Raw genomic sequence first — 20,464 nt, 5'->3', positions numbered from 1 at the left:
TTATATAAGTTGTCTCCTAATGTAACTTTTGACAAACATGCAATCATTTCAAAGTTGATATATATCTTATAATATTAGAAACTTAAAAGGAATAAGATGATTTGGGGTGAGAGAGAGAAAAAAAATCACCAAATTAAGCTATATTATCTCTTTAACATAAGCATTAATTAAATATCCCAAGAATTAAATTTTAGCAAAGTCATAGCCATGTAAAATTTTGTTAAAAAAGAAAGCCCTGTAAATACAACTAGATCCCCCAGTACCATACTGTAAGTATTTGTTTCTGTATGTTACCTGAGCTGCACTTGGATCAGGTGTAGAGTAGCTCTGTTGAGGTTGATTAAAGTCCTGTCCATATGGCACTTGTGGTGGTGGCATCATGGCGGTTTCTCCACCAGCGATGTAGCCTGCCACTTCTCCGCTCTCAGTACTGGCGGCTCGCATTCCATAACTCCCACCATAGGGGGTGACACTGCCTGACAGTGGTTGAATAGACCCATCCTGAAAGTAGGTACATACATGTATACTTTGTCCAGTACACTAGGAGAAACAAAACAGACATATCAGAATTATTTTATAATTGCTTTAAATGCCATTATATCCAGATGATAAACCAGAAAGCTGACAAATGAGAAAGGGCTCCAAAATAAATCTGAAAATCGGAAGAGGTCTTCCTCTATCTAATCTATGTATTATGTATAAAATTTATGAAAATCTCCCAAAGGAAAGTTAAGTTATTGCATGTCATAGAGTGATGATGAACGAATAAACAGAGTCTATAATATACATAGGGCCTCACCACATGGTGAGGCCCTAAAAATGGTTAATGAGGGTGCCCTATACATTCACTCTGTCTGTCTGTCCATCTGTGTGGACAGAGAAATAGAGTGATTATATAGGGCACTCACCATATGGCTATAAAAAATGGTCATTGAAAATCCAGCATTTAACCTTTAAGGCCTTGACAAATCAATCTCAAAATCAGCTGTGCCTTCAGACAGCTGCTGTACCAAATATTTACCTGAAATCCAGCATTCACTTTTGACAGCTGCTGTACCAAATATTTACCTGAAATCCAGCATTCACTTTTGACAGCTGCTGTACCAAATATTTACCTGAAATCCAGCATTCACTTTTGACAGCTGCTGTACCAAATATTTACCTGAAATCCAGCATTCACTTTTGACAGCTGCTGTACCAAATATTTACCAGAAATCCAACATTCACTTTTGACAGCTGCTTTAACAAATTTTTACCTGAAATCCAGCATTAACTTTTGACAGCAGCTGTAACAAATTTTTACCTGAAATCCAGCATTAACTTTCGACAGCTGCTGAACCAAATATTTACCAGAAATCCAGCATTAACTTTTGACAGCTGCTGTAACCAGAATGGGTCTTCATCTTCAGTAGTGTGAAGCTTCTGAGGATCAAAGTACTTCAGGCGATTTCCCAGCTGTTCAAAATGAAATAAGCAAGTTACTCATTCTGTCTTCAGTGTTGCAAATTACATGGTAAAAAAAGAATTTGTTTACAGGCTGACCGACACAAATACCCAAGAGCAAACTTTGCATTCTTTTTCACAGGTTTTATTACCGTCTAGGTTAATAGATTAAGAAAATTCTTATCAATCAAAATATTTGGCCCATAGCAGTATTACAAAAGCGCAACTCAAACAGCATGACTCAAATGGCACGAGTCCAACAAAACATTATAGCACAATGTTTTGAGAAACTGATCTTAAAGTTTGTAAAATAAAGTTACCATAATTTTCATTTGTTAACCTCGCCCAATATACCAAATTGACCTATCCAAGGCCTATGTTTAAAAAATTGTATCAAAACTTCAGAAGATGAAAATATAGTTTTTAAGACCATCTAAATGTTTCATAACGAAGCAGATAAGAATGAAAGGGAAAGAGAGATAACTCTAACATAACAGTTCTTAAAAATGAGTGGGCTCTAGATCTACGACTGCACTTCATTATTTCAGATATTCTACATGAATAAATGAGATCATTATATATGTTACATACAAATTCTTTATAAAAACTGAAACATTAAAAACTACATAATTACTTTCAATAAATATTACTGGGCTTGCTTAAAACAAGCCATATGTAAAAACAACATTCCGGATGATAAATTGAATGCACAATGCTTATAATTGGACTGTCAAAGTGGTCATTTCAATTATCGTATCTTTATAATGAATGGCCTGTTAGATCTATACTGGTATAACTTACACTTACAATGATATCAATGCCTTATTGATTTTATAATGGTGCTAGAAATAGCTGTCTTGGCCCTATCTGCCAAATCAACCAATCTAAGGCTTTATCTCAGAAAATGGCTTAAAATAGCCTTTTGCCCTATACGCCACATCAACCCTATTTCGAAAAATTACGGTATAACAATATCCCAAAACATCTACTATCCTGGTATTTACTGGTGTATTGCAGTTAATATGATTATATCAACTGACACTTTCAAATGAACACCACTTTCAACTATCAAATCTGACTGCTGGTGTGTCCTTAACAATATTTAGTTTTTAAACTTGAAAGTGATTACCTCATTAACGAGCTTGACTAGAATAGGTTGAAACAAAGTCGGTGAATTCAAAATCACTCGGGAAATTGCTTCACAATACTGCAAGGCCTGGAAAATAAGAACAGAAATATTATAATCATGTTTCAAATGCGAACACATGTACATGTACACTGTATAATGTATGTATTAGAAATTGTAAAAATCAAATAACTTACCTCTTGAGCAAAACCATTTTCTGCCAATCTGCATGCATACAAGAATTTAAAGCTCTGCAAAATACATGAAATAATTGGTTAAAGTTAAAATATGTAAAATACAATTCAAAATACGGTAATTTTCAATAACACTGTTCAGGTCTTTGAAATCGAAGTGAAAAATCTAGAAAACAATGTACCTGAAAGATTAAAGAACTACCTGAAAATTAACTGTATAGTATGACGGGTTCCCAAGCGTATTGGCATACTCATAAATTTCTGTACATTGAATGGCCTCATTTGTTGAAAACTCCGTCAAAGGCAAACTGAAATACAACAACATAGTTTAACGTACAAGCCAAGGACACTCTCAATGTTTCTACTTACATCATTTAAAAACAAAATGTGTTTGTGAAACACTGATACCTCCGTATGCCAAAACTCCCAGGTCAAGGTCATAAGATCAAAAGAAAGTCTTGTCACATACACATGTGAACTAGAGGATATTGTTATTGTTTTATAATGGGGCAACAATTTGACCTTGATTAAAGAAATGAGCCAAGATAAAAAAATTTATGCAATGCATTTAATCTTAATTTCGTCTTTCCATGTTCAAAGTCCCTATGTAAAAAAAGTTCTCGAAATATGACCTAGATTTGTTTTTTGTTTGACCTGACCTTGAAGAATTGGGGCAAGGTCAAGTCAAAACAAGATATGCAGTTGACCTTGAAGAATTGGGGCAAGGTAAAAAAAAAAGTATGCAGTGCATCTCAGGTTAATCTCCTTAATCTCTGTTCCAAGTTTGAGATCTTCATCAAAAAGTCCCAAAGTTACATTGTGGTTTTTCAAATTTGACCTTGAATTAAGAAATGGGTGAAAATGCATCTTGACTAAATGATTCTTTCCATGTTCCAAGTTTGAAATCCTAATGCCAAATGGTTCTCAAGATGTGGTCTTTTTGGTATTTTTATAATTTGACCTTGAAGAAGTGTCAAGGTCAAAATATATACTTGTAATGCAGTGCATCTAAGCTTAATTTCATTGATGGGTGTTCCAAATTTCAAGTACTTCATGTCAAAAAGTTCAAGAGTTAAGGCTAAGTCACTTTTTCTTAACCTGGCCTTGAATGAAGAAATAAATCAAGGTAAAAAATTATTGTACAGTGCATCCACTTTTAACGTCCTCTTTCAAAATTTCAAGATTAAAGTCCTAATGTTAAAAGGGTTCTCAAGTTATGGCCTGGACCCAATTCTGATTTTAGATATTGACCTTGACTTTACAAATGGGTCAAGGTTAAAAAAATTGGTACATTGCACCACTCCTAATACCAACTCTTTAAGTTTGAAGTCAATGTCATACAATGACCTGGACAAAATTTGATTGAAGAAACTAATGAGAAATCTGACAAAAACAATGTCTCCCCTGTGAATTAATAAGAAAGCCCTATCACCATCCATTCAAAAGTTATGGCCAAGGTTTAAGTTTTTGCATACATACAGACAGACAGACCAAAAACTATACTCCGATTACTGGGATATAATAAACATTCTAAAGAAGGAAACAAAATGCATTTAAAATATTCAAAACTTTGTGAACATAAATCCTTTAAAATTGTGCTACCTAGACATTTGCATGTCCATATATCAACTGTAGCTTTGACATGGTATCAGCACTATAATCAGCCTCAGCTCTCAATTTCTTCCTACAGAAGTCCTACCTGTGATCTGATCCCACTAACTCTCAATTTCTTCCTACAGAAGTCCTACCTGTGATCTGATCCCACTAGCTCTCAATTTCTTCCTACAGAAGTCCTACCTGTGATCTGATCCCACTAGCTCTCAATTTCTTCCTACAGAAGTCCTACCTGTGATCTGATCCCACTAGCTCTCAATCCTACAGAAGTCCTACCTGTGATCTGATCCAACTAGCTCTCAATTTCTTCCTACAGAAGTCCTACCTGTGATTTGATCCCACTAGCACCATCTTAGCGGTCTTCTTTTGATAAGAACCAAAATTGACTTGAGCCATTATATAGCAAAAATGACTGGCATGGAGAAAGCCTTTAGATGCTGAAAACAGAGATAAAAAAACATAGAATAAACACAGAAAAGTTAGAAAAGGATTAAATACATGTAGTACAAGGGTTGTCCCAAGATCTTGTGGACATTCGTTGTTTTACATGAATCCAATGTCAAATGCCTAAAGTTAACCAATCTTAATAAATTCATGCAAAAATATTGATTAATTTCATACATTTACAGTTAAATAACATTTAATATACTCTATAAAAAGCAGGTTGGAACAGCTCAAACCTATGCAGTCCCTAACATTTTGAATTGTGCAGAATTAGATGTTCTTCATACATATATACAAATAGAACCTATCGCTTCCTTCATTTCTTCTACACAAGGACATTAAAATTTATTAATGTGTTATTAAGCACAATTGTATTGATTACAGATGAAGTGAACATATTAGTATAATCCTCTACACAATAGCTAAATCCCCATTCCAAAGAGAACAACTTCAATGCCACATCTTCCCCAGTCTTGGAACATACCGAGAGTGTCCCCTAATGTCATAATCGACTTCCTGTCTATGTCACGACCAGTCGGGTTGGAGAGAATCATGGCTAAATGAGGCCGCCAGTCCCCCCACTTCTCATCCACCACACACTGGAAAAAAAAAGGCAAGAATATCTATACACATCTAGAATGCCAATGTTAGGCTAAACTGATTACACTATCCCCAGAAACAAAATCATTTCAAGATCTTTGTACTTGTTTGTTGATTACACGAGATGTATATATATATATATATATATATATATATATATATATATATATATCCTCTTTTGATGTAATCATGTTGCTATGATTGTATTGAAATTATGAAAATGTGAAATATTTTCAACTTTTTTTTCTAAACTCTAACACCGCTATTGGCACTTAGAGTCACTTGGTATCACCAGTGTGTCAAAGAACATAGCAACAGACATGACTTGAAATACAAATATTATACATATATAATACAAATATTATACAAAAATGCTATGGTTCGGACAAAAAATGCTCCAAAAATTCTTATTATTTGACCATTACAAGAAAAGGTTAAGAAATGGAAGAAGAATTCACACTAAAATAATATGTCCCCCTTCTGGGACGGGGAGACATAATGAAAGGATTGGGTATGTAATGCAGAGACATGATGTAAATATCATGAGCTGTGATTGATACGTACCGTGACAGCAGCTGGCTGTCGACAGGACATTAACTGGAACAGAGTCTGCAGGGGGTCATTCATCTTCATGGCACTGTTAGCAAATCTGCCACAAAAATTGTGCATAAAAATATCTTGTTTGTATTTATATTCTTTGAAGATATTTAATATGGAATTACATGTATTTACAAAGAATGAATGGGATACAGAATTCAAAGTTTTTTCAAAACAGCTACTGTTTCTTGAAAATTTGGAAATTTTCAGAGAGGTTAAGCAAAGGAGAGTTTTTCTAAATTCAACCACATTGCATCATTAGTTACAAATTCAGTGTATTTTTCCAAGTTGTCATAAACTTGTAAGAAAAACCCCGAAAATGGAGATAAGAATATGAAGCATTTAAAAAAAAGTATATTTTGAAAACTTTTTGAAACTACATGTAGGTATGAGAGCAATAGGGGAGATTTCCCAGTACATTCATTATACATGTAACAGACTCTAAATAATATACCGAAGCCTTGAATGGAAACTCCAATAGTGTAACATTTAATTTCAAAATGTCACTAACAAGAAAATAAACTTTCTGATTGTTTTTCATTCAGTTAATCAAATAATTAAAGACAAATTTAATACAAGTATCTGCCACTTCCCAAGAATAGTGAGTTTCTAATCAAAATAGCCTTCATGTTTGACACAACAAGTTTTTGTATACAAATTCATTCACAGCTAAGAGCATTACCCCTCTATTGTCTAGTCAAAGAAATCACTTCCACTAATCCTAAAATTCAAAAAAAAATTATGAGAACTTGAGTGAATATCTATTATGAGTCACCTTGTCATAACATTAGCATGTGCCCGACTGTCCATTTTGCTGGCTAGAAACAGAGCATGACCCCACAGATTGTTCTTCATTGCACACTCCAAAGCATCCTGTGAAAAATATCACTGCTAAAGAACTTTTGAAATAAATTTAAACAGCTACACATTTACATTTTTTTTTAAACAAGAGGCCCAAGGGCCTAGAATCGCTCTTCTGATAAATTGTACAACCCCACCATTTCTATTCTTAGCCTCTTAGTATTCTAAATCTTTAGTTAAATCCTAAGAATTCAAAAAAAAGTAGGTCAATGTGACCTACTTTTTGGTTTACACATTTTGAGAACCCAAGAAATATCAACTGACAAAGTTTGATGATTTTAAGCCAATTAGTATCTAAATATTGAAATATAGCTGTCAAATTCCAATCGTAGGTCATGGTGACCTACTTTTTGGTCAGCGAACTCCGAACATGCAAGACCCATCAACTGACAAAGTTTGATGACTGTAGGTCAAATAGTATCTGAAATATATAAATATAGCCGTCAAATTCCAAAAGTAGGTCAAGGTGACCTACTTTTTCGTCAACACCCTTCAAACATGCAAGACCCAACAACTGACAAAGTTTGATGACTAGGTCAAATAGTATCTGAATTATATAAATATAGCCGTCCAATTCCAAAAGTAGGTCAAGGTGACCTACTTTTTGGTCGAAACCCTTCGAACATGCAAGACCCATCAACTGACAAAGTTTGATGACTGTAGGTCAAATAGTATCTGAAATATATAAATATAGCCGTCAAATTCCAAAAGTAGGTCAAGGTGACCTACTTTTGGTCAACACACTCCGTTGACTCAAGATGCATCAACTGTCAAAGTTTGATGATTGTAGGGCAATTAGTGACTGAAATATATAAATATAACTGTCAAATGCCAAAAGTAGGTCATAGTGACCTACTTTTTGGTCGATACACTCCGAAGACTCAAGATGCATCAACTGACAAAGTTTGATGATTGTAGGTCAAATAGTGTCTGAAATATAGTAATTTAGCTGTCAAATACCAAAAGTAGGTCACGGTGACCTACTTTTTGGTCGACACAAACCGAAGACTGAAGACGCATCAACTGACAAAGTTTGATGATCCTAGGTTTTACAGTGCCCAAAATATGCATCTAAAATTGAAAATGTGAAATTTGAATATCTGCAAAATTCAAAAAGTAGGTCACTGTGACCTACTTTTTTATAAATATGTTTCAAGGCCTCAAGATGCATCAACTTACAAGATTTTATGATTCTAAACCTCTCGGTATTTGAAATAACAACTTAAAATATATCTATAAATGATAAGCCATAAAATTCAGAAAGTAGGTCACGGTGACCTATTTTTCAGTTGACGCATTTCAAGGTCCCATGATCCACCAACTGACAAGTTTTGATGATCATAGGCTTCAAAGTGTCCAAGATATGCATCAAAATTAATTTTAAAATAAATACCTGCAAAATTCAAAAAGTAGGTCACCGTGACCTACTTTTGAGACAACTTGACACAAGGTCCTAAGATGCATCAACTGTCAAAATTTGATGATCCTAGTCCTTATAATGACTAAAATATCTAAGATTTAAGGAATTTAAAAAAAATTTAAATTTAGGTCAACTTTGAAGTGACCTTGAGACCACGCCCTTTGCCCCAGGGTAATGCCTTGAACAATTTTTTATCTACAACATATCCTCATCCTTATGTGTAAGTTTGGTGATAATCTGCCCTGTGGTTCTTGAGAAGAAGATTTTTTAGCAACCACTACTTTTGTTTGTATTTTCCTGATTATCTCCCCTTGTTAAAGGGTCACATCCCTCTATTTAGTATGTATGAAAGCCCTTGGGCCAATGATACCCTGTAACAAATTTGAAAAGAATTGGCCAAGGGGTTCTTGAGTTATAGCCCTTTTTCTAAAAAGTTTACGCACACCGCACAAATGGCCATAGCATCAGCTCTTTGAGTCTTTGGCTCAGAAGAGCTAAAAACACATATTTCATTGTATATTGAGTGCTTTCATTTTTACATTAGGAGAAAGACTTTTACCTTTTTCCTGCCATACAACAGTAGATGCCTGAAGCGATCGGTGACTTCCTCTCGAGTTTTACGTCCCCCTCGAGAAATAACTGATCTGTCTGCCGTGACAACAGACACATCCGCTGACTCATCCAAGTCCTCATCCAGTGTATCTGAACTTGGATTTATTTTCAATCCCATCATGCTGTAGTCAATAGTGGTTGGTTCATGTCCCTCCAACAACAGGTCGGCAATATCCGTGCCAACGTATGTCTGTGAAGAGAAATTATAGTGCTTCTTATTGCATAACGATCAGAGTAATACTTCATTGCAGTATCAAAATTACAACATACAAGTAACATTCATATATAGCACAGCAGAAATTATCTTCATATTCTTGTTCAAAGTTCTGTAATTTCATAATTAACACCTTGTGCAAAATTTCACTTTAAAAATTGTCATGAAAGATCAAGTCTGCTAATACTTGGTCGAGCTATCGTCGATGTGAGACTTGATGCGAGACTTGACTGCTGTGTAGGAATAGACGAACATAAGCAGAGGATCTTATATATAACGATTTGTTACAAGTATTCAATGAACTGACCCCATTTTGTTTGATGAGAACTTCTAGTAACCTCCAAATAAGTTCGGCCGAGTCACGGTCCGTCAGCCGGACATTCTCAGCACAAGCCTTGGCTTTAGATTGGCAGTAGGTCAGAACATCATTTTTATGTGTGTCACCCCTTCAATGGAAATAAAGTTTCTCAAGTATAATGTAAATACACAGAAATCAGGAAGCAGCTGACCTCCTCTAAATAAATGTGTGCTGTGAAAAATGACTTGAAATGAAAGCTAGAAAATTCTTTTACATACATGTACCGTTTCATTACTTCCACAAAACATTTTCCAACATGATTTCGGTCTTTAACAAATTTCTTTAAGCAATGAAGTCATTAGATACCTGACAAGAGGTCCTGGGAAGTTTTTCAGTTCCTCAGTTTCTGGGTTGTCCTGTAACATTTCATTTATGTCATGAATCTCCACTGTGGCTGGTTGACCTTCCGCTGGTCGGTTTGGTATGACCTTCACCAATTGACCTCCAGGACCAAATCGGACACACACGTGGGGAATGGAATGTTTGACTGGAGTCATTCTGCTTGGAGCTGCTTCTGTGGAAAAAAAAATGAAATTCCTGTACATTCCGCACTGTAATAATTCTTTTGAAATTTTACATTTTTTCTTAAAAATTAGTATCTGTAAAATAATTGTCATGATTTTCTATTTATTTCAAGAGTCCAAGCATCTTCTGAATCAAAGATTAAAAATACATGCATACCAACTTCTAATTAGTACATTAAAGATCTCAGCAAATCATTTGAACACCCATATTTTACTAAGATTTCAGTTTGGACTATACATTGTATAGAAAACGAAAAATTCTATACGAATGTAAATCTTTCCAAATCAATCTTAAAACTCAAAACTGAAAAGTGAGCATTATAAAATCAAACCTTGAACATAGCCTTGATTAGAACCATAGCCTCTGTTGTAGTTAGCGTAATATGCATCCCATGCACGTGTGTAGTCGTCGTAACCTTGACGACTGGAGGAGCGTGACCCTTGGTAATGTCGGTATGCATCATAATCTCTAAGTAAATAGATTCATGTCCATTAAATTCCATGATCATTTATATAAAAATGTGAAATGTTAATGAGAAAGGCATTGTTAAAATGTGCTGAATAAATGGTATGAAAAGTATAAACACATATTGTGCTATATCATTTTATATTTGTGTGTGGATTACTAGTATATATTTCATGTTATTTGAGAAAATGCAAAATTTTAATACACAAGATAAAACTGAAGAGGAAATAGGGATACATATACTGTGAATAAATTAAAAGTGTTATCCATGTATATAACAATATTACAGAGAGAATAATACTTTCTTTGATATTCAGTAATTAAGTGAAGAAGACATGTTTGATTGATTCTGAAAGTATGATCAATGATAATGAGGTCGACATCTTGACACCCCAAAAAAAAAAATAGAAAGATGATGATGAACACAAACCCCAACCCAAGTACCATACAGCTCAGGCAGAAAATGATAGTTTGTCTCTCAAACACAACAAAAGACAAGACATAAACACACACGATACTATACTCCTTCTTCCTCAGAAACTGATATAAACGGCAAAAGTTTTATTAATTTGAAACTCAACTAACAACTACTGGTGTTTGATGCAAGTGTTTAAAATGCTCATGATTCGTGTACATTATCTATAAAAGCGTAACTAGTGGCAAAAGCAATTTCTCATAAAACTAAGCCAATGCTCAGTGCAGGACAGTCTAGTATAACGGTTGACCAAATGTTTGTGAAAATAAACCTTATATTTGCATGGACACATCATAGTTCATCTCAAAATTCACATTACTATGACTACACTAGACTCCTTCAGACTTGAAGGTGAAAGGCAACAGAATTGGTATTTGTGAATTTATTTAGACAATCATAAGGACACCTTTAATCCAGCTTATTCTCAAAACCAAACGAGTCACTATCAAAACTCATTTCTTAGTAATGTTTGACCCAGTCGCACAAAAGTGAGTTAAGTTTAACTGTCAGTTAATGTCTAGTTAACACTATATACATGTAAGAGTTAACAACAAGTTAACAGTCAGTTAATGTCTAGTTAACACTATATACATGTTTAGTTATCAACAAGTTAACAGTCAGTTAATGTCTAGTTAACACTATATACATGTTTAGTTATCAACAAGTTAACAGTCAGTTAATGTCTAGTTAACACTATATACATGTAAGAGTTAACAACAAGTTAACAGTCAGTTAATGTCTAGTTAACACTATATACATGTAAGAGTTAACAACAAGTGAACTGTCAGTTAATGTCTAGTTAACACTATATAAATGTAAGAGTTAACAACAAGTTAACCGTCAGTTAATGTCTAGTTAACACTATATAATGTAAGAGTTAACAAGTTAACAGTCAGTTAATGTCTAGTTAACACTATATAAATGTAAGAGTTAACAAGTGAACTGTCAGTTAACGTCTAGTTAACACTATATAAATGTAAGAGTGAACAAGTGAACTGTCAGTTAATGACTAGTTAATACTATATAAATGTAAGAGTTAACAAGTGAACTGTCAGTTAATGACTAGTTAATACTATATAAATGTAAGAGTTAACAAGTTAACTGTCAGTTAACGTCTAGTTAACACTATATAAATGTAAGAGTTAACAAGTTAACAGTCAGTTAACATGTAGTTAACACTATATACATGTAAGAGTTAACAAGTGAACAGTCAGTTAAAGTCTAGTTAACACTATATAAATGTAAGAGTTAACAAGTGAACTGACAGTTAACGTCTAGTTAACACTATATACATGTAAGAGTTAACAAGTTAACAGTCAGTTAATGTTAACTAACCTTCACTCACCACCCACTGATGTTGTTTAATGCAGAACATCCTGTCCCTCTTTACTAAACCAGATTAAACCAGAATCTTTATGTCAACCAATGACATTGATCTGGTGGACCAGCTAACCCATTATTTATGATTGCCCATAATTTACTCACTGGTGCTCTCCTGTGTCAGACAGTGAGCCCGGGGTCTGCACTCGCGAGCCTCTCTGACTCAAAAACTTGTCATTTTCTTCGTAAGGCTGTCCATACTGATTGTAATATTGACTGGGGTATCTGTGGGGAAACATTTACAAGTCATGCATCATTCAACTTGATCAACAAAATGCACTTTAAATCTATCGCTACCATGGCTCAGCAGCATGCTGGTAGTCTAATACAAACAGTACCTACACAGTAGAAATATTCAATAAATGCAAGTTCCCAGTCCCTAACAATTTGTGCACATTGGTATCTACAGCATATCCTCAATCTTATTACAAAAAAACACTTTACCAATTTTGAACATCAGATTGCATTCAAACTTACACCTAATCATAAAAACTGTCTGTCCATTGGACTTTATATGTCATTCAAATGAATGAAAATTAAATATTGTATTACATTACAAATATGAGAAAATTACTGGACACTTTAAATCAAATAGTGACAACAAATTGTGGCATTTCATAAAAACTTCTCCAAACAAAGTTAATTCTTGTTATAAAGTATTCTCACACAAAAACAAACACTCAAAACAAGAAGACAACACACATATACATTGACACAGTCTAGCACATGCATTAGGTAAAACAATATCTACTAAACAGAAAGACAAAGGAAAACGATAATGATGGCAGAATATACATTAATAAGCCATTGGTAGGATATCCCTGTGCAAACATATAGAGAATGATTTTGCCAAAGCAGAAAAACTTAAAAGAAAGAAATTAAAATTAGGCCAAATGCTAACATCTAATATAGGTATCACATCAAAATCTCACAAGATGTTACTTTAAAGTTGTATGATCCAAATTTCGATAAATTATGTCCACTTTGTAAAAACACTGTTAAATTATCACACGTATGTATTCATGAGGCTGTACGACATGTCATACATTATTTCACCTGTTTTAACCTGAATTATTTTGGTTTTAAATCGGTGTTTACAAACAAATGTCACTTGGCCATTTCTAATGCATATTCAGAAGACCAATCAAGTGGCAGTCACATGACCAGCTCAGACTCTGGAGCCAAGATCATTGGTGCATGGTCTTATCTGTGTAAATCTGTGTATTTTGTTACTACAGTACCATACCATAAGTTTAAGAGAAATAAAAATATCAAATACCTCTTAGTAATTCGTTGTTTTACACTAGAAAGTTGCGTCTCACTCTGAGTTATATACAGCATGTTGGGATTCCCCTCACGCACAATGGGGTTATTTATAGACACCTAATCATACTTTACAAGCGGTGAATGTATATTATGGGTTCCCAATATCTTTACTCTTTAAATAATCTCTGTTTCCTTTTACATGCATGTTTTAAAGCATGTAATTAAAGAAAGTTAATAACAGTTACTTTAAAAACTAATTCATTCACCTGCTTTAAAGTAATTATGTACAAAAAATACTAGATGAACATCGGACTGCACAGCTTTAAGAAGAAAACCCTGATGATATAAGTAAATTATTTGACACAATACCATGCAATCTTTGAGAAAAAATCAAAATTTCAAATGTAGCACACATTTTAATTAACACATTTGGAAAGCAAAGTTGGAAAAGGTTCCCAAATTTTCTAAAGAGGATGGTCAAGTCAACGTGCAGGCTAGTAAGCCTTACCCATGATGCCACTGGCCATGGCCATGGCTTTGGTAATCAAATTGCAGTAACCTGTTGAAACTAAAAAGTCATTTTTGCTGTAATCTTTTTACAACACGATTGCTTGATTTTTTGAAATATAATGAAAACCCCATTCAGAAAGAATCTACTAATACATGTATACAAAAAACACACAGATAGACCGGGTCATCCTGTGTATTTGACCAAAAATCTCACTACGTGTAAACAAGAACATGCAGTGAGGAAGAATTATGGGTGATATTCTTTATGCACACAACAATTCCATTCCAAAAATTTCATGTACTGTAATTATACATCATGTATCATTGTGAAATTTAATCATCCAATAGTAATATTGTTACAAGAGTTCCAGACAAAGTTTCCTTTAAAAAAAAGAATTTTAAATAAAATATGCCACTGATCATGAAAACAATTCCCCAAAAATATTAATCCAGTGCATATTAATACCATGTAGATTTCCTACCTGTCTTCATAGTTGCCTCGCCCATAATAATCGTCATAGTAACGCTGATCATACTTGTAATATTTGTCATAAGCATGTCTGTCGTAGTAACCATGGCGACCATAGTAATCATACTGTTCATAGCCTAGAAAAGAGTTTCAAAATACTAAAAATTTGCATCATTTGAAATACCATTACTTGTTATGATGTAATAAAATTGCACATAACCAGAGTATACTTATTGCACAGATGTAAAAACCACAAGAAATTCAATTAATCAATCACAAAATATCAACATTTTAACTGCAATGATAAAATTTTATTTAACTAATTTTTTAAGAACTGACTTTCATTCAGAAGTTGTCCTATGAGAAATATACTAGCAATCTGATTTCAAATGACCCAACAGATATACATGGATGAAGAGCAACAACGAAGAAATCAGTTCTAGTCTGTTTTACTTTCCCCCGCTAAATAATGCTAATGTAAGGAAGAGAGTGATGCAGTGGAAATTGTCAATAGTTTTGCTAGCTGCTAGAACAATGTTAATCTGAAATTTCAAAAGCTGGATCACAAGAAACTGCTGATTATTAGAGTTAATAAATGATTTCAGCCATAATAACTAGCCTCATTATTAGTTATATTAAGCATTAGTAAGGCAGTGGGCTGAATTAACAAATACATGTACTACAAATCTCTAACTTGCTTCATGCTAAAGGGGCATTAGCTATGAAAGTGATGGCAAAACTTTTTTCTCAAAATCTCTCAATGGCATAGGAATATACATTAATGACTGATAAAAACTTTTTTTTTTGTACAAAAACAAGAGAAACCTATTAAAACGACATTAGATAAATACTTTTAGTGTAAAGAAATATATATAAGGAAGAATTGTTGTCTTGTAAGACAGTGATTCTTTAATCACCAAAACTACATATATATTCATGTGCTTGCTTTGAGGTTAAAAAGTGTTTTAAATAATTAAATACTGGTGTTATTATTGAAATATATAATATAGAGCAAATTTCATTGAATTCAATTTTTGGTGACAAAACGACAGCTAATGCCCTTTTAATTGGGTGATTTTTTTTTTCAAAACATATGAAAAAAACATATTAAGCTTAAAGGCTAATTCATTTTACAGCTTAAAAAAAGATATAGAATAAATCTTTTTTCCTAAAATTCCTTCTTTGCCAATGAAAACAGTACAATCTGTCAAAGGAGTGTCAGAATATTTTCTTCACAACGAAGCAAGTTGAATTAAGATCAATTTTCAATGAAGAGCAATTTCCCAGCATTTAGAGTTTTAAGTCTAGCAATTTTGATGAGTATCCAAGGTGACAGTCATGTGACATGCTGCTTTTTCATGGTTGAGTGACCACTACAACTACTGACCTTCCTGGTATTCTGGTAATTCCTCTATAACTGTAATGGTTCAACACAGAAACATGCAAAAATATCGCTCTTAAAAGCTCAACAAAAACACTGGAAAAATCTAGTTTGCAACAAGATACCTGTGATTGTTCACCAGGGCTACATATCTCATAACCCCTCTAGACATTAGTATAATCATGTACAAAACAAAGCATTCCATACAATGATTCTTATGGAGTGGGAACATGCATTGTTAGTGTTATTGAATTATTTTTTAACAGTGTTTTAATTTTATAATTCCTCTAATAATTATATATGTATACAAAAGATATTTCTTTTTATAAACTACATATCCCAAAAAGCCTATGTCTATAATGTATATATCCAATACATGATACACTGTATTTTCCATAATATATTTTATTCACTTTAAGCCTGTATGTATTTGAATGCTACACGTATAAGGTAATATTATCAGGACTATAATTTATTATTTCTGGTACAGCCTTCACCACTCCTGTTTCACTTGTTTACCTTTCCCATTTTTCTTTTCAGAGTTTTCTGTAAAAATATCTACAAAAGCTAATTCTCTAGAGCACTTTTTTCCAACTGGATTGAGATTGATTTCTTCTGTTCACCCGCAATATACAATCCATATCAATTTATCACTCCTATTTTTCCAATACTGACCTCTTCCATATTTGTCTCGATAGTAAGCATCCCTGCCATAATCTTGCCTGGATCTAGGTCGATCTGCATCTCTGTTGTATTCTTGTCTAGATCTGGGTCGATCATACTCTTGTCCCTGCCTAGAACTTGATCTCTCGTCATCAACTGCATGGATAATTTGAATGAAAACAAATGATACATTTAATTTTTGACTGAAAAATCACATAATTTCATAGCTTTTATTTAATAGTGTTTAAAATAGATACATACGAAGAGAGTGTCTTGATCTTGGTCGTTCATATCTCTCGTCTCCATAGTAAGGATCCCTTCGTCTCTGAGGTGGCTGCTTGTCATAGTAAGGATCATAATCCCGCTCCCTAGGATCCTTGCCCCGTGCTCTGTCACTTCCTCTGTAATTATCCCGATCTCTGTCACGGTAACTCTCACTTTCTCTTTTTCTTTCTTTTTCTTCCATTTTTCGGGTAATTTCTAGCTCCCTGTCTATGGATGACCCACGTTCGTGTCTGTCCCGAGGAGAACCTCTCTGATGGGATCTCTCCTGCCTGTCATCATACTGTCTATTCTCCTGCTTCGAATCTACAGAGGATTTATCACTTTGCTTTTCACTCATACTGTTGATTAACATTTGCACAGGAGACAGTACATCCCTATTATCTTTGACTGTTTTCAAGGGTGATGTTTTAGCTGAGGAAGTGGCACTTGTTGAAGGAGTAATGGCAGGTGCTGCTGGAGCTAAAAGTATATTAGCCACAGGCAGAGTATCATTATTTGCCCACAGAGTTGTGGCAGGAGACATGTTGTGCTTTGCCCTTTGTTTTTGTACCTGTTGAAACGCTGACTCGATTCGTCTTGGGGACATAACTCCTCGAGTGGAACCCACTGGGGGTCTGGACTTTGTTGTGTCCCTGGGTGGCCGCTTAAATTTCTCACTCTCCTGACCCTGCTTTGAAGAAGTAGAAGCAAGAGACTCCCTAGAACTAGAAACCTGGCTCAATATACTGGGGCTGCTCTCTTTGATCTCTTTCTCTGATTTTGGCTGGTCCTCTGATTCACTAGACTGTGATGACAATGTGCGTCTCCTGTTTGGTGGCTGAAATGGACTTTCCTTTCTAGGCATGATCGGACTTTGTGGCTGTGTTTTCTGTGCTACCTTTCCTGAATCGTCTGAGGTAGCTACTATAGGGCTTGGCAACTGTGGGTTATTCAAACTAGAAAATGGCTGTGATATACACAGTCTATCTATGTCACTGCCCTGTGAAGTATTTGTTCTTTCTTTCCTGAATGGGTTATTCCCCCCACTTGGAGCCCCAATGGGTGGGGGCCCTGCAGGAGGTGGATTCTTCTCTGCAACACCTTCATTTGTATTTACTTGACCAGGAGAAACATTGGGAGACGACGTTAGCTGTGGCCTAAGATGTTCTGTTGTGACATTATCAATAACATTTTCTTTCTCCTTCTCTACATTGGAACTTTTTTGACCCTGAAAATAGCAAGAATAATCAAAAATGGATAAATTCTGAGCAATTGCTGAATCTTGTGATGTAACAGATTCATTACAACTAACAATTAAGTTTTACCCACAGCTTGCTACACATACTATTGATGATCATCTATTTATATCAAAGCAGTCATTGAATTTTAGAAATAATAGGGTGGATATTAGACCTTGCATATATCATGTATATTACTCTTCCCCAAATGAAAACTGAAAATATTTGTACATGTCTTATCTTATCTGTACCTATTTACAGAAAATAAAATCCATGTATTTATATTAAAAAAGCAATGTTTATTAAAATTTTGATCTCTTTCCCAATTTTTTTTTTTGCATTACTTGTACCCAAATTCTAAAGGTCTCCATCCCATTCTCAAAATACTGAAAGAAACAATGCACTAACATATGGCTTGTATAAATAGAATGGACTTTTACATGTAATTTAATTATTTAAACTAGAACCCATGGGCTTCCTCATGTTCATTGCCAGTACCTGTGGAGCTGATTCTGGGGTGTGCCTGGCTGAGCCATCATCCGAGTTTTTGCTAGAACCGATGAAGAACTGCACGCTGTTGTCCAGTGATCCTTCCCGACTATGTTTGGATTCTCCCCCAGGAACCCCCAACATCTGACTGGACTCGGGAGGCACTACTTCCCAGTCACTGAGTCCCTGCTGATCATCAGAATGGGGACTACCACCAGATACATTTTCCAACACATTTCCTGTGCTGTTCACTTGTCCATGCATGGCTGATTGATTCATATCGTCCCCAGTGGAAACACACTGTATGTTTGTTTCACTCTCTTTAGAATCTCCACACTGTCCCTGTTCGGACACATAGATCTGCTTAAACTCATCAGTGACCTGTTGAACACTTGGAGTTGACATTGAATTGGCCGCCATGTCTAGCGATCCCGCAGAGTAATTCACGGTCTGCAAGCTCTCACTGCTGATCTCCGGCTTCAATAAATCATCTGCTGGTTTTCCCATCTGTACCTGATTGAGTGAATTCTGAAGAGATGAACTGTCATAAGTCCCTGTGTTGGATTCTGTCTCATAATCATCATTCTGAAAATATCCTGACATCCCTTGACTTGCGGAGGACTGGTGAAGTATTTCTGACATCCCTTGACTTGCGGAGGACTGGTGAAGTATTTCAGAATTAAATGATTGATCAGCAACTTGTTCATGGTGCTGACCATCACTAACGGTTTGAAAGTTTGTCACTGCATGCTCATTAGATCCATGATCACTGTAGTTACCATCATACTGATTAAAGTTTGGAAGAAAATTTCCACCTGCGGCTTCTGTGTTAGATTCATTAAATTGTTGTCCTTGTGGCATTGCATTTTGGTAATGTGTTTGACTTGGGTCGTAATGTGTTTGACTTGGGTCGTAATGTGTTTGACTTGGGTCGTAATGTGCTTGACTTGGGTCGTAATGTGCTTGACTTAGGTCATGATTCTGTGTCTGGTCATACTGTGGTACCCACTGTCCTTGGTTATGGTCATAATAAAATTTGTCATAGCCATTATCCTGGCCTACAGCTTGGAATTGACTTGGATCATATACTTGTCCGTATACATTTGGATTTGGGGCCATTTGACTGGGGTCTGATTGGGTGGAATTCCAGTTCCATGACGGATCCTGTCCTGTGTAATTCTGTTGCTGTCCATTGAAAACCTCTGCTTCTTGGACACAATTTCCATCTTGTTGTGTTGGGTTAAACTTGTTTGGCTGATTCGCCTGCTCTGTGAATTGAGCTGGATTGAAAAGCTTGACCCCTCCTGGATCTGTGTTCTGTTGCTGAAAGCTCCAGGGAGCTGACTGATTCATACTGTAAATAATAAATCACAAATCATTCAATTTGGTAAATATTAGTGTTTGGTACCTCAAAATAAAAAGTACTACAGTATATTACTATGGTACATGTATTTGCAAAATAGTATGTACCAAAGTATAATGCACATTTGATCTTAAAGTCTTATGATGTCATGGTTAACCGAAAAGTCGGTTAAAATGGATACCATACAATTATGGTTTGTAAATCCCAACTCGCTAAGATTTTCAAGTGTCCACTATTTTAACTCGCTATTTTTCAAATGTACTTGCATTTTGCGAGTATTTCTCACTAATTTCGACTTTCGAGCCCTGGTATACCATACCACCCCTAATAAAAAACACCAGGAATGGAATGAGTTTATACTCAAAAGTCTGATTCAGAATAGCCCTATAACTCTGCTTTTATCGTCAGCCACCTCAAAGTTCTTTCTGATCCAGGAATTTCAATATTCATGCCATTGATCTACCATTAAAATAATTCTCATCGATACATATTT

General features: G+C 34.9%; 1 protein-coding gene across 15 annotated transcripts in view; it reads right to left on the bottom strand.

Moving 5' to 3' along the window:
- Window positions 1-20,464, bottom strand: part of LOC125682161 (protein transport protein Sec16A-like) — a 45,259-nt gene that overhangs the window by 23,602 nt on the left and 1,193 nt on the right. For 5 of the 15 annotated variants that reach the window (XM_056156258.1, XM_056156264.1, XM_056156260.1 and 2 more), the window contains exons 2-21: window positions 18,618-19,962; window positions 16,879-18,109; window positions 16,630-16,773; window positions 16,474-16,512; window positions 14,587-14,710; window positions 14,103-14,162; window positions 12,434-12,553; window positions 10,340-10,476; window positions 9,790-9,997; window positions 9,433-9,571; window positions 8,859-9,101; window positions 6,794-6,891; window positions 5,986-6,070; window positions 5,306-5,420; window positions 4,703-4,814; window positions 2,966-3,071; window positions 2,767-2,820; window positions 2,573-2,659; window positions 1,351-1,455; window positions 295-501 (exon numbers count right to left, since the gene is read on the bottom strand). In XM_056156258.1, the coding sequence (XP_056012233.1) occupies window positions 295-501; window positions 1,351-1,455; window positions 2,573-2,659; window positions 2,767-2,820; window positions 2,966-3,071; window positions 4,703-4,814; window positions 5,306-5,420; window positions 5,986-6,070; window positions 6,794-6,891; window positions 8,859-9,101; window positions 9,433-9,571; window positions 9,790-9,997; window positions 10,340-10,476; window positions 12,434-12,553; window positions 14,103-14,162; window positions 14,587-14,710; window positions 16,474-16,512; window positions 16,630-16,773; window positions 16,879-18,109; window positions 18,618-19,962 (4,759 nt within the window). Of the gene's footprint in view, window positions 1-294; window positions 502-1,350; window positions 1,456-2,572; window positions 2,660-2,766; window positions 2,821-2,965; window positions 3,072-4,702; window positions 4,815-5,305; window positions 5,421-5,985; window positions 6,071-6,793; window positions 6,892-8,858; window positions 9,102-9,432; window positions 9,572-9,789; window positions 9,998-10,339; window positions 10,477-12,433; window positions 12,554-14,102; window positions 14,163-14,586; window positions 14,711-15,960; window positions 15,991-16,473; window positions 16,513-16,629; window positions 16,774-16,878; window positions 18,110-18,617; window positions 19,963-20,464 lie in introns of all 15 variants that reach the window. The other 10 variants (XM_056156262.1, XM_056156261.1, XM_056156269.1 and 7 more) reach the window with 10 other exon arrangements.

This window comes from Ostrea edulis, chromosome 2 (assembly GCF_947568905.1).
Source record: "Ostrea edulis chromosome 2, xbOstEdul1.1, whole genome shotgun sequence".
NCBI classification, from domain to species: domain Eukaryota; kingdom Metazoa; phylum Mollusca; class Bivalvia; order Ostreida; family Ostreidae; genus Ostrea; species Ostrea edulis.
The sequence above is the reverse complement of the archived record's forward strand: the minus strand, read 5'-3'. Positions and strand labels throughout refer to the sequence as shown.